The 19,425-nt window shown below is 43.2% G+C and overlaps 1 protein-coding gene across 1 annotated transcript in view; it reads left to right on the forward strand.

Annotated features, from left to right (window-relative positions):
- TSPAN3 (tetraspanin 3) overlaps positions 1-19,425 on the forward strand; it is a 246,175-nt gene that overhangs the window by 199,723 nt on the left and 27,027 nt on the right. Inside the window, exon 6 of the mRNA XM_078684946.1 lies at positions 16,417-16,500. Coding sequence (XP_078541072.1) covers positions 16,417-16,500 — 84 coding nt within the window. The remainder of the gene's footprint in view (positions 1-16,416; positions 16,501-19,425) is intronic.

Below are 19,425 nucleotides of genomic sequence, written 5' to 3' on the forward strand. Positions count from 1 at the left end.
CTACAGCGGCCACAGCGGAGCTACACGGAGAGGCGTGGTGAGGCGAGGCGAGGCACTTGCACCAGTGCACCGGGACGCCCTTGCACCGGGACGCCCAGCCACCAGCATCCAGCCTCCAGCCTGCCCCTCCCCGGACACAAATTCCCCCACCCGCGAGTGGATGCGGGAGCTGAGAGAGAGAGCTTTTTGGTGGTCTTGGTATAGAACTCGGATCTGACCATTGACGGCGGTGAGTGTGTACTCGAGATAAACTGTCACCTGTACTTTTACCCGCACTCACCCCACATTGCTTGAAATAATTAATTAATCAACTGATCCCTACTCATCCCTACTGGTGCTCTGACGGCCGCACCATCGAAGAGACAACTGTTTGCGGCCCCATACTGATAATCAGCCAGCGAGAGAAAGTGTGGTGTGAGGAGCGAGGTGACGGCAGGTAGGAGGCTGGGACTCCCGGTGACAGATACCCGGTAGCAGCCCCCCTCCCCTTCCCTCAATCCCTCCCCCGAAGCTGAGCGCGGCCGTAGGAGAGTGAGACAGCCCACAGCCTACAGCTCACAGCCCACCTGCTTGCAGCACGCAAGACACTGCCCACGAGCGGAGCACCGTGAATACCGTGAGCAGCTGCGGAGCAGCAAGCAGGGAGAACTCGAGCCGCTGCAAACCACCGCAACGCTAATGAGCGCCTAAATAGAGGTCCACGGCAGAGAGAAGCACTGTCACCGTGAGAGACATAGACACGGAGAGACACAGACACTGAGGTACAGAGAGACATTAAGAGACATCGAAAGGGGTCCAGCGGACTATCAGAGGACTACCATGAGGTCGGGAAGAGAAAGAAGACCTCCAACAAAGCAACCAGCCAAACGAAAGAGAAATAACACAACCACGAGCTCAGCGTCACCGGAAAAAAATAAGCGAATATCTAACCACACCAAAGAAAACGACAAAACAATCAGCAATACCAACTTGTCGGAAATTAGCCCCAACGAAATCAATATTAGCACAATCGACGGTCTGTCACCCGATAAAGACTTTGACCAGAGCCCAATCTTACCTCTGGCCCAACCCAGTAGCAGCAAAAGGAAAAATACCCACCAACTAATTAATTTAGCGGGACAGCAAACGAAACCACAATACAACTTCCAGCCGAAAATTTATACAAAATTTAACTTTTTTACAAATCCAGGAAATGCAATCTACTCTACAAATGACCTCATTTCGGGCCTCCAATCTCCACTACAACCAACTAGCACCAACAATGCTTTGCCTCAAATCAAAGGCTATATAGCAGCAGAAATACACAAGGCACCGACGCCAAGTGAGAGAACGGACCTCATCGGAGACGATGCAGGCGCAGGGGACCACCGGGCACAAGATTCTAGAAGGCAAATGTCACCAGAAGTTGCCATTAGCCAAGCCCCTTTGTTAGAGGGACCCGTAGAGGGAAGTATCGAGGGACGCACTGAGGAAACAAACCAAATAAGTCCTTCACCAATGTGGGACACATCTAGAAAACATGCCCCAGAGCTGGAAGGGCCCTTGGGACTCCACAACAGCATCAAAAAACATTGTCATTTATCCCCAATCATTCCTTCCCTATACACATAGCAGGCGGTGGCAGAAGCAGCAACAAATCAAGAAACATCATTCTCGCAATCACTCGACGCTCACCCAAACTTAGAACAAAAATCTCAAGGCTACACAGAGGCTCCTGTCACACATGGACCAAAGCCCGGCTGTGTAAATTCCTCACCAAATATTGCAAGAGGGGACCAAAGTCCCCCAGATAGAGACATGACCTTCCTGGTATCCCAAGAATGGAGCGAATTAGTGGCAGCATATAACGTAACGGAACCTACTAACAGCAACAGCGAAGAAAGCTCCCACCCCCCCATAGATGGGACCAGAGACCCCGTTAACTCCTTTTGGGCAACCTTACTTAACACAATACAGCTATCATCAACGGCACTTCAGTACCAATCAGATAAGCTTGACCTCCAACTGACAGTCTTACAAAGGCTAGCAGAGGCCACCATGGGGATTGATAGAAAACTTGCTGATCTTAACGGCCTCATAAAAAGAGGACAAGATTCAGTTAAACTAATCCAAACTGAAAAAAACTGCATCTGCTCGCCAATCATCGATAAACTATCATCTCTACCAACGATGTTGGGCAACCTCCTGGAGGATATAAAAACAACTATCACAAAGCCTCCCCCAAAAAACGACAGGCTTGATAAGACCGACACAGAATCAATTACAACAAAACTTCCATCAACAGAGGCCAGGTCCGATAGCCCTCCTAACAAAAGGGTAATAGGAAACAGCAAAGACTCACAAAAAACCATCACGCAGTGGTGCCAGCCCACAACCACCACAACTCTATCCGAAGAACCGCCCCAGAAAATCCTTACAAGAGGACGAATCGAGTCACTGGAGAGTCCACCTCACGCCCGGGCCCGACGAAAGCAAAAAAGAAAGGGCCGGAATAAGAAAACAGCAGAAGTGTATAGCAGAGAAGAGAACAGCCCTCTTACCACACCGAGGAACAAGGAGCTACCAGGCGACCGTGAGCACCAAAGGGAACTCACAAATCTCACACCACCACCTATAAACCTACTGTGCTCAAAGACGCCAATAGAAGTAGGAACAGGAATCCTTATACCCTTAAAAGAGGCCCCTAGCCTCCACTCAGAGCAGAACTCTGCCGGTCAAACAAACAACCCAGCAACCAGAAACCCACCAGAAATGGAACAAAAAGGGCAACGGCTATGCCAAGCAGTAACAACGCAACTAATCCTGGAAGCCAGTAAGCAGGTAGGAGCCCAAATCAATCCGAACAGAAGTCATATCAAAAAACATATCTAAAAACTGCATCTGCGATAAAACTGAGACCACTATTAGCGAAACAACAAAGAACCCCCGAACAACAAGTGTCGCCTACACAGAAAGCAGTCAGACGAAGGAGAAATCGGAGGGGTTGATTTCCAATTGCAGATCATTAGCTTTCCAAATCCATCAGCCACATGGGAACACCCACACCGATCAACAAACGCACCAGCAAACACCGCCCCTCGGGGAAAAAGACTCTGACATAATCTTATTCATCCCCGAATTTATATCCAGAGGGAGAGTGGACACTTTAAACAGGGGCAACATCTTAAAGTTAATCAATTCAATAGACAAATTAAAAAACATAAAAACTACTGATCTACTAACACTTGAATTCCAACCAGCCCCCCACCCCCACCCACACAAAACAACAAAGACCACATGGACAACAAGTAAGGTAGCAAACTCAATCATGAACGAATCTCTCAGATTTTCACAGTGGGGAATCAAGCTCGAAGTGGGAAAAATGCCAGCTTATCCCACTCTGCTCCTTGAAGAAAGCAAACAAGAACGCCCCCATCTGGCAAAATCAATACTGAAAGGAGCACTTAGCTACTCTCCAGGACTGGAAAAATATTCATTGTTTTCTCATAACCTCATCTCTCAGCAACCATCATCATGCAGCTCAACAATAACACGCACCATACCTGGAGGCGATACCAACTGACAAAGAGCGCCAGCCTTAATCCCCGACTCAGCGGACCCCCTCACTAAAATCAAAATATGCAGCTGGAATATCAACGGCCTTTCAGACAAACTGGATGACCCTGACACACTAACCTACTTAAAATGTTTCGACCTGATCCTCCTCCAAGAAACTTGGAAATTAAACGATATTCCTTTACAAGGTTACACAACCTTGACCCACCCGGCAACTAGAGGCTCTCAATATGGTCGAAGTTCGGGCGGACTGGCAATACTCGCCTCAATATCAACCATTGGCACAACGGTAGCAAATAGTGAAGAAATTACCTCACCAAACGAAATACAGTCCATATCACTCGCAGTCAAAAACAATCAGGTCACTTAACAGCTACAAGTCATAAACATATACTTACATCCGAAGCACAAGATATCTGGGTCAAGGGAACTTGTCAAAGAATTGACAAAACTCATGGTTGATGGGGATATGGAGAACATACTTGTGGTAGGAGACTTTAACCTTAGCCTTTTTAGAGAAAAAACTAAGGACGATATAACAAAGGAAATGGACAATATCTGGAAAATCTCAAGCCAATCCATCCCCTCCCTAAACAAACACACTAAAACCTCAACCCAGTTAGTAAAAGAACTAGAACAACTAAACCTAAGAGTGCTCAACGGATGTTTCATAGAGGACATTCTTCCAGCACCAACATATTTCTCATCAAGCACTTCATCATACCTCGACTACGTGCTTGTGTCACTTCCACTGTACGAGAAAATAAACTCGTTCAAGGTAGGAGAAAGTGCCCAAAGCGATCATTTGCCACTAGAAGCCAACCTTGGACTCACCTGCGTGAACGATGCACTTGAAAGAAGATACATAGTCACTGAACATACAATCAACTACAGAAGAATAAGATGCAAGCCTACTGAGCCTGAGAAACTATCAACCAGTGCAAAAACAATCATACACCAGACATTCAGCTCAAACAATAACCTACTTGATGCCTGGGTAGACTTTGTAACGGAAATAGGAGCTAAACACGCTACAGAGATAAAAACTCAAAAAGGTAACACCACCACCAGGCTCACATATGGCAAACTAACAACTGCGGAGACAAAAAATATAAAGCGAGAAATAAAAAAGACTCTCAAACAACTCCGAAAATACCCTAACATCGTGGACATTCAAAAGAAACTTCGCATACTAAAAGCACTGCTAAAAAAGAATACCTGGGAAAGGAAAAGGCAACTGAATGAGGATCTCTGGATAAAAATTCTTCACAATTCCAAACAGAAGAATAGCTGCGGCTTTTGGAAGATCATTCATAGCCTCCAACAGCCAGGTCACAAAGGCATCAACTCCAACATATCCAAATCCGACTGGGCTACATACTTATCAGCTCACTTCAATACAACTGACCCAGCAACGATCGAAACAACAGGGGGAGACAGGTCAGATGGAGCGCGCCAGAGCTCTGACAATCTCGGAACACTCAATCACAAAGAGAACCAAGCCCACAGGCGGAAACCAACCCAGGACCAAACGTCAATTGAAGATAAAGGTCTATCACCAACATTCGACCAACCCGTAATTGGAGAAGAAAATTCATTCCTGGAAATACCAGACAGGTTAAGAAAACTAATCTTAAAGGGCAAACTCGAGGGGGCCCCCGGTCCTAACGGGATCCCGCCAATACTATATAAGCAAGACCCAGCCTTCTGGAGCACCATCCTGACCACAGTATTTCACGCAATAAGGGAAACAGCAAAAATACCAACATCCTGGAGCGGCTCGATAATAAGCCCGATCTACAAAAAGGGTGGCAGAAATGACCCAAGTAGTTACCCTCTTATAGCCTTAATTGATACAGAGGCAAAATACTATGCGGGCCTCATCTTGGAGAACCTAACATCTTGGGCAACAGCAAATAACATCATCCCAGCGACCCAAACCGGATTCCACAGTGGCCAGGGCACCTCGACAAACATCATGGCGCTAACCCTTCTGTCCGACGCAGCAAAAGCTTCCAAGAGTTCCCTCTTCATGTGCTTTATTGATTACAGCGCCGCGTTCGACCATATAGTTCGACACAAACTTTGGCGGAAGTTGGACAGATGGGGAATTCCAGGCCCACTCTTACAGCAGCTGGTAATGCTACATACTGACACTTGGGTAAGGATTAAACTGGGACCCGGAACGCACCTCTCGAGACAAATCAAGACCAGCAAAGGTCTGAAACAAGGCTGCGTCCTTGCCCCCATGTTGTTTAATCTCTTTCTTGCAGACCTTCCTGGCGAACTGGAGACAGTAAAATCCCATGCTCCTAGACTAGGCAACATCACGCTCTCAAACCTCCTCTATGCAGACGACCTAGTCCTCATCAGCCGGTCCCCCGTCGGTCTTCAACATCTTCTCGACCAATCCAATGCTTTCTCAAAAACTAATTTGTTAATAATTAATCTAATCTAAACAAAACAAAAGTTATGACAATAAATTACCATAAAAAACGGAAACCCGCATGGTTCCTGGACGGACAGAGGCTTGATCAGGTAGCCTCTTACAAATATCTAGGCCTCATAATAGACGGTAATGGCTCCTTTAAACATCAACTAGAGGCCATACGTCGAAAGGGCACAACATTCCACCTATCGATAAAGCCTTTGCAGAAAGCACTCCCCGACCGGTCACTGGGCCCTCTGCTACAGGTACTAAAAGCTCGCTTACAGCCCATGCTCAACTACGGCAGCGAGCCTATGCGAAGCAGAGACGCAATAACATTAGACAAAACCATCAGCCGAGCACACAGGGCAATTTTCCATCTCCCTACCAACTCATCGCCCGCACAAATCCGCCTCGAATTCGGCCTGCAGAAACAAGTGGTGGAGAGAAGAGGCGTATATATAAAAAACTGGCGGAAAATCAGAGATGCAGATAACGGATCCCTAAATGCCCACCTCTGGACCGAACTGATCGGCAGAGATAACTCACCTGCAAGGACCTACTTAATGGAATTATTGAAGACCTTAGGACTAACAGCCCTATGGGAGTCGGCAACTGACCGTGGCACCTTCAAAAAAGTGGTGTCAAAAGTCTCCAAGATGATTTCAGCAATTGAGGACAAAGCTACCTTAGCCAAGAGAGCGCACGGATGGGTCGTGTTGAAAGGCTACAGCGCACTGAAACTACAAGAGTACTTAACAACGGGCCTCACACACAAGACAAAAAACAAGTTCCTTAACATGCGCCTGGGCAAAATTCCTATAGCTCCGCACCTTGCACCATGGACAAGGGAAAACTCTGCAAATCAATGCCGCCTTTGTCTTTCAGGGAAGGAGGACCTCATACACATTTGTCTTTCAGGGAAGGAGGACCTCATACACATTATCTGCATTTGCACAAACCTCCGGGACATAAGGTGTTCTCTGCTTCGGACCCTATGGAACCAGAAGGGCATAAGGAGTTGCAGGCAAGCCGTGATGCTTTGTTTTAACCCCGAAGAAACTCAGCTAAATTGCAGAATAACAAAATACTTCGACATAGTGGCCACTAGACTAAATGAAAAAACCAGAGGGTGTAGTCAAAACATTAGCCAAACAATAACAAAGTAAACTCCCCTGGTTATCTTCGCTCCGAAATTTGGAAGCACCATGGCCACGTAAACCCTACAGGTCCTTACGCAACCCGAGCTGAGACTTTTATGCTCTTAAACACTGGAACCACGGCTCCCTTTGTTTTAAAAGAAGTCATTAACTTTTAATATTTGTACGTTTTAATATTGTGAGTTTTTATTAACTGTACAATAAATTTAAATTCAAATGCCATACCTTTTGTTCAGGGGAGAGCCTTCTATCAAGGATTTCCTTGTATAATTTGCTTTATTCTGTATTAGAAGAGTGCTATTCCTGCCTAATAACTTTTCCCAAAAAACACTTGTGTGGCTCGGTCTCTCAAACATCTGTGGAGCTCCATTGCAGATTGTGATCTTTCAGCTGGTTCCTAGCTGAAAATATCCATCTTAAATCTCTTGAATCTTACCAGCTGAGACACATGCTTCACCCCCAAAAACTTAAAATGTTAAAAGAAAAATGTTTTAATGTTGTTTGACTACATGGCTTGGTTGTACTATGCTGCTAAAATTCATCATGCCATGAGCAAAGTTCTGCTTTCTCAAGAAATTGCCCTAGGGTTCTACATCATAAGAGAGGCACTAGAAATGCTGAGTGTTCAATAGTGATATTTAAACTTTGCAGACATATAGGGAAGGGCAGTTTTTTTTACTGCTGCAAGGTGAATTTCAAATTGTGTGATTCTAAAGCACCAGCTATTCCAATGCATTTGATTTTGTAGCTGCAATTTCATTTCAGGCAGGTAAAATGTTTTTCTTCTGAATGTTTACATTCCAGTTCTTGAGAGAAGTGAAGATAGCAGCAGTGTTTTACACTGGACCTAATGATCCAACACTATACAGGCTTAGCATACTTGATGTTGTTTATGGTAGGTGCAGTCCTTCCTATGAAATGCACAAACTACAGCTTATTAGTTGATCAAAGGCATGGTAAAGCTGGTACCCATTAATCATCACTCAAAGTCACAGGAGGTGACAGGGTTGCCTAGTTTAGACGCATCCCTGAACTCAAGGGCAACTGTTTACATGGAGTTAGTAACTGCATTCTTTCCATTTAGACATATCAACAGGGGTAATGTGGGCCTACTTGAAATTCTGGTCAACACCTGCTGCTTAGGTGATGTATAATACCATACTTATTCGGGTACAACCTCAAATGTTTCCATAAGTTTAATATAAAAGAAATGGTAAAATATTGCTTAATCTTCATTCAAGGAGTACTTTTATGAGGCCGATTGGGAAAAAAAAAATAAGTTGTTGCCGCTGAATTTTTTTAGGACGCACCTCAAATTTTTTTGTAAAAACTTTTCGTTTGCCATTCCATTTTATGTCCTGTAATAGCTACTATAGTAACTATTTGATTCAACCTGGTTGATCAAACAAATAATTCATACCATCAACATGGTGGCCCAACTAATGGAAGACTAACATAAAAATCAATAAGACTGAATCAGTGCTAAAACCATACCCAATAAATGTTTGAAATATGATACGTGCAACAGCTATTGAAATAAAGCATGTTCTCAAACAAAAAATCCATATTTGAAGATTTTGAAATCATACTCATTTAGGTTAATATTAAAATTGTGTTAAATTGACCTACTCACAAATTGTTAATCCTGTTGTATATCCATTGTGTTACGTAGCACACAGATGATGAAACAGAGTACAATTTTATAATCCAATTAAAGAGTAAAGCACAAGTTGGCTAGTACTCTGGCAGTGACATTGTTGTAAGTGGAAACCATGATATGGTTTCACAGTAGTAAGAAACCAGTCTATGGTACTCCTACAGAGGTTTCTAAAAAGTATATCTGTCAAAAGACTATGTTCAATAACTTATGTTTGAGCTCAGGAAATGCTATAATACATTGTCTCACATACCGTTCTTCTTTGTGCGATCCTCGTGAGTTATGTACTAAATATTCTCGGTGGAGAAAGCTTGACATTTGACATGAATGGCAATTGTTTTTCCACTGTCACAGAAAGAAACCTGTCAGTGGTTGCCTTAAAAAACATTATCCCCTTTGATAAGTTGATATAGCTTATATTTTGAAGTTTTTCTTAAAAGACATTATTTTATTTTTCGTGGTATGTTGTAGGGGGCGGGGGATTGAAGATTGTGTCCACTTTCAAGGGCTCCATTCTTACTAAATGGAGATTTTCTTTCCATTCAAAAGACTTCAAGATGCATAATTCCCATTGCATTCATGAAGAAATATCGGTGTGCAATTTGAAGTAGAGTGTAACCATTAGTAATTGTTTGATTCTCTTTGGAACACTTAACAAAAAGTATGGTGCTTGTAACTCCTTTCTAGGTCTGCATAAAAGTGCATCCTTTTCACTGGCCGAGTAGGCGTACTTTCTGAGAATCAGGACACTAGAACACACAATAGCTTGTTCAGTTTGTTTATGCACAGGTATATTCTCTGTTAGGGGCAAAATATATGCTTCAATAACCCATCCATAGGAGCACCATCGTGGGTGTGGCTGTAAATCACATATCTCTCTTATTTCTCTTCATTAACTCAGTAGCTCTATCAGTATAAGTTTATTAGTTGCAGGGCTATTTTCATGGGGAAAAAATTTACAGGGCTTTTTGAGTTTTGTGGATTTAGATTTCAGGGACTTGGATGGCTTTGGGCAGTGTGCAGCAACGATTCTCTCTTCCCATCGCGGTAGACCTGCTATCAAATTTGTTTAAATAATTCCGCTATGTAAAGCTTAAAGTAGTGATTACCTCTGTTCTTGGCTATGATGTGTTCCCACTCTAGAGCCTTCGGATTCCCAGTGTATTCTGTTCTTATCAGCAAACAGCTGTCGCTGAAGGATTTAAAACCATCCCTTCTGATATTCTTTTCAGTCCCTGCTAGTAGACCACTTGCTCAAAACCGTATTCATTTCCGTGCTTTCATGTTTTAAGCTTCGCTCTCACTTTGTGCCTATAGGTAGGGCATTAATCATTCCCCTCAATCAGTGCTGTAAGGCAAGTTTTTCGAGCAGCCTCCTCAGTAAGTGCTGTAAAGTTAGTGATTTTAAGCCGTGATACCATAATGTTAGCACTTTAAGCTTTGGTCCCAGATATTGCAGTAAGCCTGTCTTTTCATGCCTCTCTCCTAGTTACGGCCTTTTAAGGCTGGCTGATTAATCATGTCCCCCATGCCATAATGCTAGCTCTTATTCTTCTTTCTAAGTAAGTGCCAGTAGGCTAGCATTATAGCTTTCCTGTAGTCAGTGCTGTAAGGCAAGTTGTGCAAGCCTCCTGCACTGTACAGCTTGCTTTTCTGCCTCTGCTGCTCTTTGCTTGAAGACTAACCTGTTTACACTGTCCTCTAATCTCTATAGTATAACAAGCTCAGCAGGCTTAGCTCAGAGCAAGTGCCATAATTCTAATATCCTTTAGGCTTCTTCACAGTCTCAAGGTGTACAGAAGTCCTGATATAATAGTGTAACACAGGTCTACTCAAGAACAGGTGTAGCCACTAAGTATCCAGGTAATATTGGTATATTTTAACTTGTGCTGTCTCCCAGAACCCCAGTTGACTGGTTCATTCCACATAAAAATTCTATCCAACCTCATTTACGGAGAGCTTTAGAGATCCGAAATTGTAGAGTCTGAGAGAGTCTTCGGTTTAAAGAGGGAGCCTATTAATCCCAGGCTGGAAACTACTGCACCTTCCACTACTTTAAGCAGCACTCCAACATTGTTCTGCACTAAACAATGGTCAATGTGTGAAACTAGAGTCCTTCCGGACATCTCATCATTCGCTCTCATGCCAAGGAACACAACTCAGTGTCCACAAATACCCGGAAGGACATCGGAGCCAACGTCAATGGTGCCAGCCCCTCTTAAGCTCCAGTAGCAGCATATTGCTGCTCCAATCGCCTCAATTTATTCTCAGTGCTGTTTACCCAACTCCTTATTACTGTAAGACCTGATGTTTATTTTGAGATACAAATATCCCCATCTAGTTTTTGAAGGCTTCCCAGATGGAGTCCATCTTGGGAACTGACCCACTGTGGAAAGTATGGAATGCCGAATCACACTCTTGAAGATAGAAACAAGTAATGTCAGAGTGGGAGCTCATCAGAAGCACCCCAGGGAACTAGCTATGGGAATTGTTGTGATCAAGTGTAATGGGACAATAATCAGATAATGTTTTGGGATATTCATTTAGATGACCCAAGGAGTTATGATGTGAGCGGGTAGCCTACGGTCAATTTGTGACATAGAGTAGTGAAATAATATACTCTTGTTCCCATCCATCTTCCAGTCTTCATATATCAACAATGCCAAGCATTTACGTGATTTTTCAGCCCCCCTTGTGACCATACTAAGTGGACTGGTAGCAAATCCAGTTCTATCTAGCCACCCTTTACCTTCAAGTAGGATGTTAAAGGCAGTCATTTATAGCACTTGTAGAACACTGCATCAAAGAAACCTGGTATGTCCATGTTGCGGATATAGGTGTTTATCATGATAATAGATGGATCACTGAGTGATTATAAACATCAAGAATAACAGACGCTTCTTTGTAGGAAAACAAAAGGCTGTTGTCTACAGGTATGTTAGATGGGAGTTGTGTGGTCGTATTGACTGGTTGGTACCTTCCTTTCAATGATGCTGTCACTTTACCCTTTTAGGTAGCATGCTTCATCATCGGGTTCCCTCCTCACTCTGGCAGTGATTTCAGGACCAGGGTGGGGTGCACAAAAATAATTATTTTTTGTCACCAAGCAGAAGTTTATATCCATATTTAAAGAAGCATTTTTTAAACTCCTTAATTTAAATAGGAATGGGTGTGCCTAACTGAGAAAAATTACCTAGTTGTAGACGATTCTATTTTAGTCCAGCCTCTGCAACGTAATCTTAAAAGCATGTAAGAGGCCGACTGTCGCATTTAGCCTTCTGCTTTGATACAACTAAACTAGGGTGCATGATTTGAATGGAGCGCTCTAGTTCTATTAACATAGGTAACACCCCTCTGGGGTGGTTTTCTGGCACCTGTTACCTATCTTAATAGAACTAGAGCGCTCAATTCAAATCATGCACCCTAGTTTAGTTGTATCAAAGCAGAAGTCTAAATGCGTTTTCCTACTGTTTGGAAGAGAAAAGCATGCCCCGAAGAGCACCTTAAGGTAAATTGTCTCATACATCAAAATTCTGCTTTGTCACAACGGATTTCCCTCTGCAGAGCATGACTGCAGAGCTTTTTCAACAAAAGGAAATACTAAGTAGCTTAGTGAAGGTCAGTATGCTCAGTCTGAGGACATTGGTTGAATACATATTCTAAAACTGGTTTTCATGCAAATCTCTTCAAAAATAAATATCTACATTCACTCGCCAACTTGAACATAATACTGTGATAACCAAGTGGGCACAGTCCAGAACGTAACGTGTAGAAGCGTTTGATGGTCAGATGATCCACTCTCTCTGTCCAACCCACCCTTTCGCAACCCTTCTCCAGGCACTCTAACTTTTCTCCCAGCCCCGGCCCCCCCAACTTGTCCTCCTCCTGTGTCACTGCTCCAATGACCTACTGTCAGACCAATTTTCATTGCCCCCCCCCAGGTAGAAAGGGCTACTGGGCCACTGCTGTGATTCTTGGGATCGTTATCTACTAGTCTTCTGGGGCCCATCCTGCTGTGACTCTGCAAACTGTGCCAAATACATCTTACCACCACTAGGCTCGAAGGACAGCGTATGTAGTCATTCAGAGTTTTCTTTGTGAGGTAATGTGAGGGAAGGGAGACCAAGCTCAGTCAACAAACACAATAAATCACCGTCCTGCCCAATCGTATCTTTTAGTAAAAATAAAGGACTTTGATTTCATAGCAGAACGGAATGCATCACAATTACACAGGGGGCACGACCAGATTATTGAGTAGTCTCACCAATGGGCTTTCATCTAAGTAGGTCAGTTCGAACAATTCTTAAGCCCAAAGAGTCGGATTTTTAAGGACAACTTTCTACTGCAGGATTGATTATCTTGGTGCATTCGTATTACAGTTTTTCAGTCTTTGAATTGCAATCCTTGCATTACCTGTTAACCGTGGGTCTGCTTACACTGTAGGCATCTTATTTGGCGCATTGCTTGACTTCAGCGGCGGACTTGCATCTGTCTATCTGCTGACTGTATTGGTACACTAGGCTAGTTGCAGCCACAAGACCAGGGCAGATCTCTCACTTTTGTTAACAGCTCCTATGGGATTTCACCACATCTGTCTGCGGCAATACCAGTCCTTTGGGCATGCTGCAGGTTTGCTGGAGAGCAGGCTATTGCTTGCCTTAAAGTTTCTTTATGCAGTTTACCACTAGACTCACACTGGTGATTCCTACTTGGCAATCTGCTTCTTCAGGGTGTTCCACCCAATGGAACGCAGCTGGGGTTCTCCTCCTGTACATTCTGTCCTGTCACAGGGTCATATACACTTACCCTCGCTGAGAACATATAAACAATCGGGAGACCAACCACATCTTTCGCATGTTGTGCAGACTTCAGGTGATGTCTCCTCAGCTCTGCAATACTGCCTGTCACGCTGACACCATCCCTGATCTCGCAGCAGCTGTTAGAGTACTGGTTTGTTTTCTGTTTTTATACCTATTTTCCAAAAATGGTGCGAGTCTTCTGTCTAAGGTTGTGGAACCGGTTTGGGACAGTTCCCTTTTAAGTGTAATTGTTTGTCTATAGTTCGGATACAGCCTTTGTGTAAGGTGGTGGCTCATTGCAGACAGTGAAAATGCGGGCTCTAAATAGAAGTATATGAAACTTGAAATGTCTGTCATCAGTCTTACTAAAGTACCAGTCACGGAGAGACAAAAGGGCAGGCTGTGTCTAGAAACTTACCCATTGTTGACAACAGAAACTGCTGACATACCCCTTGCCCCTTACCATCACTTAAATTGCAGTGCTGAGGAAAATCTAATTAGCAATCCCTTGCTCAAAGGTTATCCTAGAATTTCAAAGGGTAGCCTTGTCTCCATCCTCCATTTAAATGCCTGAGCCTCCGCCTTCCATTCTTCGAAAGCTACAGCCATCCTCCATCCTGTGCCATGCTAAACCTCGGGTCATCCAAAATGGATCCTCCTTGTCCCAGAAAACATACTCGCTCTGCACAGAGTTTGCTGTCAAGTATGGGCCATGCATGCAGTGCCCACATGCTCTCTGTACACACTAAATGTCAGCGCTGGGATATGGGTGCCATGTTGAAGCTGAACTTTTATCGGGAATGTGGCCAGTATGCCACTCTCCTCTCTGACAAAAACAATAGTTCTGGTTTGGGCTATTCATTTGCAAAAATCAGTATGGTACCAGCACTGTTTGAAGTTCACAACCCAGGTTTTTGGCAGTAGTTCTACGAGAAGGCATTCCTAGTGCACCCCTTCTGGACACAGTACCGGTTCTAGTCTTTGACATTACCATATCCAGGCCTCGGCTTGAGTGCACGTGCTAAACTAGCGTGTTAGCTGGATTAAAAACAAGTTAGGATACCAGTTTCATGCCCAGTTGACTCACTCAAGGGAGGTGTACACATTATGCATTGGACATTTCTGTCCAACACATCTATTTCTTGCACTCTCTTAATCTACCTACTTTCCTTCCATCTTGGACCTCTGTGTATCATAATGGCTCTCCTGCATAGTCTCTAAAGCTTTCCTTAGCATCTCTCCTCTCTTCTATCTACCTCTCCCTTGTTTATTTTTCTCTATCCAAATCTAACCTCATCTTTCCCATAAATCACACCTCCTCACCTAATTCCTCCTCACAGCTTCCCTTGCCTCGTATTCCTTCACTTCCTCTGACATCCATTCTTCTCTCCCAGTTTCTTCTCTGTCTCGCATTCCTGCATTCCTTCATACTCATCTGTCACGCTTTCCCTTCTCACTTGCTCACCTCTTCTTTTAGTTCTCGCTCAGCGTGTACACTGAAAAAGCTTTTGTTTCTGCTCTTTTAGGCTGGTTTCTTCTGGACATTTTCCATGAGAGACTCTTTGAAGGTTATCACTTAAATGTCTCACTAAGACTGGCAACATCCAGTAGTAAAAAAAATCAATGGCTACAACCTTCATCAAAAGCCCCAGAGTTTTACCCTTCATCGCTTGAACTATTGTCTATAATCCTCCTTTCCGATAGAGCAAAGATCTGTGGCACCATTGTCTCCACATCTCCCCTACCCTCGCTGTACCCCTTACTACTGTTTCATCTCCCACGCCCTGGACCAACAACTTTCTCTAAAAGCAATCATCCTTTTCTTAATCACTTTGCCATGCGTGGGAAATGACATCATGTCTTTCGTTATTAGGACAGCATGATTGGATATGTATGAAACGAACCTTTGAAAAGTAAGGTTGCAAATGGTGCACTTCTGCAGCGCAAGTTTCCTCTTTCCTTCCAACTCCACCTGCACTGAGCCAGCTCATCATTGACTGCAACGTACTCTTCCTTAAAATTTACCACAATGAGGAAATGCCCTCTGCATTCAAACATACTCCTCCCCCCCCCCCCCCCCCCCCACCTCGCCTAACCACATTCTCTCTAGCTCCTCTGGAGCTAATTCCCATGCTCTTATCGGCCAACCCAACCTGTACTTCACCTGGCCCTTTCAACCTTCATACTTGTAATCACTAGCCCTCTTCAAATGTGTAACTTGCCTTGCAATTATACTACACTCTCCTCTCTGGCTTTTGTATTCATCGCCTTACATCAGCACTTATCCATGTTACATCATTTTTTTAACCCCCTCCTCTTTGACCAGATACAGCCCTTTATCCTAACTGGCAAAAGCAAGTAACCATCTGATGTTCAGCCTACTCACTACATAAACTTAGCTGATTTGAAGAGGTTTGAGCAGGTTAGCAATCTCCACCTCCGTTTGATGGCGACAACCCACACTTCTTTTTCACACCTACCTGCCAGACTCCCCTCTCTTCCACTATAAGCCACAGGCACTTCTCGCTCCCTTACACATTGCTGTGCAAGCACTGTAGTCCTTTTTGAACTGTGGCTCATTCGAACATGCTGTACAGTTGCCAACGGTCTTCTTCCTCTTGTTAATGATGTCTCTACATTAGAGTTGATTTTAGGTAGCATGAAATGTATGGAGCTTAGTCTTCACGAACAATGTTGATTCATGTTGTTGAAGATTTGTTGTTTGGTCTCTACCATCAGTATACACTGTGATTGGTTTGATAGAATCACAGCATTGGAAATACTTGTTCAGAAATCTGTTTTCATTGCGGGTTACAGGGATGTGAAGCTCTGGTTGTGAAAAAGCTGCAGGAAATCATGATGTATGTCATCTGGGCGGCGTTGGCTTTTGCTGCGATTCAGGTAAGACTGAGTATGTTTATAGCATTGTGGTACAATAATATCGAAGCCAGAATAACAACTAGGCTTGATTACGGCAATGTGTTATATTTGGGGGCAAAAAAAGGAACGATCCGCAGACTACAAACCGTGCAAAACGCAGCGGCGAGATTACTATGGAAAATCCCCATTTCCTCATCCACCTCCAAATATATTCGAGAGCTACATTGGCTGAGAATTGAGAACCGGATCAAATTTAAATCCCTGTGCTTTATGCATAAGATCTCCACAAAAAAAGCCCCCAAGTATCTACAAAAACTAGTGCGCCCCGATCATCCCTCTCGGACTCTGAGATCCGCAACAGCCAATCTTATTGTTATCCCTAAATTAAAATTATCACGCATGGGTGGTAAATCCTTTGCATTTCTTGGATCCTCACTTTGGATTACTATGCCACACGCATTGCGTTCTGAGGTGAGCTATATGAAATTCAGGAAAGCCTTAAAAACCTGGCTATTCAACATCTAAAATGCCTTGTCCTGTCATCTATTACTGAATCATAAGCGCCGGGAAACCCTTGGTTGGGTAGCTGTTGCGCTATACAAGTTAAATAAATAAATAAAACTACATAAAAATAATGAGGTCAGAACTTATCTCCACTTCTACATACCTTGATGGTATATATATGTTCAAGGTACGTAGATGTGGAGTTAAGAATAGTAAATCTACACTTTGCTTTATTTACTCAGCTTCATGATATTTTGGTAGTCTATATTCTGGTTATGTTACTTATGTGATACAATTATTTTACTGCTTCATATTATGACATACAGACGGATGCTGTATGGTACCACTGATGTCCTACTGATGATCTAGTGCTAGTAGTACTGTTGCACTCCATCTGGATAAAAAAGTTCCTCCCTTTGGAAACTTTGCTGTATAACCGTAATGGGGTTGAGCAGGCAATGCTTACTCTAGGATGTGGCCGGAATTGCAGCCAGCTTCAGATACAATAGGACACAGTAAACATTCGATGTCCAGCCAGTATCAAGACTTTTATCTACAGATAAGATGAGATTATATCTGACCATATGCTCATCCTGTTCTAAACAGTTGACATTCTTTTTGTAAAAAAAAAAAAATCTTTCTTGGGCGGCTAACCGCTAATACAGACTTTGAGGTGCCACCGGCTGAAAGGGATGGGGTGTGAGGTGTGTGGGTCTTCTGTGCAGTGAATCGGATGACTGGATAGAGAGTTAGAGAAGAAACTAGTGCTCTCCCCAAGGTGGCACCTATCTGAAAGAAAGGTTAAAGTATGCCATTGCTTAATCAGCAAATGTAAGGGCTGCTTGGCTCCCACTTCAGGCTTCATGGAGACAAACATTTATTCGTTTTGTGTAAGGGTGTTGACCAGCTGTTTTCTGGTGTGCGTCCTTTTAATAGACATATGACATATTTAAATTAGGTACTTGTTTTATCTTAAACACTAAATCTTTTTGCACGATTTGAGACAGCTTGTCTTTCACTGTGTTCAGTACAATTTTTTTTAAAGATTTACATATTCACTGTGCTTTCTATCACAGGCTGGGACGTTTTAGCAGTATAAATTTACAAGTCACTATTCACCGCAGTGCCAACTAGGATTCTATTCTTCGACTCCAAAGATAAAATTAACCAGTAGCCATAACGTGCAAGAATACATTTCTGACTTATTAGTTTAACTTGCATTTATTTTTCCTCTAAGGTGTGTGGGTTAATTTATCTGAAGCTAAAAAGCACAACAAAATAGATGCAGAATATTTTAGTCGTTTTACCCCGACCCTGCACTCGCTTACCCCTCTCAATTACACTCAAGATAACAGCTCTCATGCTCTTTTTTTTTTTCTTTTCTTTTTTTTCTTCTTTAAATGTTCCTCAACCGCTGCATTTAAGTGAAACAAGCAGATCTTACTTTTTTCCTTTTTGATGCCAATGCAGACCTATTGGTTTTGGCAATATTTATTACCTGTGCTATTCCACAATAACAAAAACAGAGGAAATGGATATATTTCCCCACATGTGGGCATATATAGCATGATCTGGTCGCTGCCTTTTTTTTTTCTTTTTTTATTCCTCCAAGATGGCTGATGCCAACCTTGAACTAGTTAATAAGTAAGAAAGCTAAATGAGCACCTAAATCATGATGTTTTAGCAAGCAATGACCATGCCAATAGGTCTGGCTTATGAATGGACTATTAGCAAGCAATGACCATGCCAATAGGTCTGGCATATGAATGGACTATAAACCGGGCCTAGAACTCGGTATTTGCTGCTCTCCTCCCATCTGTGCTGCTGCCAGAGAAAATGCTGTAAATTATCTACTTTGGTATTGAAAACACTTTAATAGCAGTGCAATGGCATGTCTGTGGCCCTGTTCAAGCTCAAGCATCTGGGTAAATAAATAAAATGATCACAGCTGTGTTGAAGACAAGCACTTCTCATGTGGTAGCACACAACTTCTGCCCAATCAATACGGCTCCCAAAATGTTGGAGCAGCCAAAGCCCCTTTCCTGGTGAATCTCACGTAATTGTCTGGTGAAAGCTACGCTGTCATGATATCTCATAAAATGGAGCAATCCAGCAGCACATTCTGCAGTTTAGATACTGCAAAAAATACAAATAAATACAAAATATGTAAAAGTTGAAAAACAAAAATGACAGGGGGAAGGAGTAATGGTGGGTAACGTGTACATAGTTACCAGTTTCCATGCAGGACAATTAAGTACCCAACTAGTTTGTGAGCCTTTGAGTGGGGGAGGTAGTTAGAGGTAGTAGTGTTCCACATCTCAGCCGAGCAAAACTGACCACATCCAGAAAACCTGCAGCTTGTTTTTCTTTCCAACCGGGAACCAACAGCGCCAGAGTGCCACAGTGCAATGCTTTGGCAGTTGAAACCTGAGTTCATTTTTA

Source organism: Lissotriton helveticus, chromosome 3_2 (assembly GCF_964261635.1).
Source record: "Lissotriton helveticus chromosome 3_2, aLisHel1.1, whole genome shotgun sequence".
Taxonomy (NCBI): domain Eukaryota; kingdom Metazoa; phylum Chordata; class Amphibia; order Caudata; family Salamandridae; genus Lissotriton; species Lissotriton helveticus.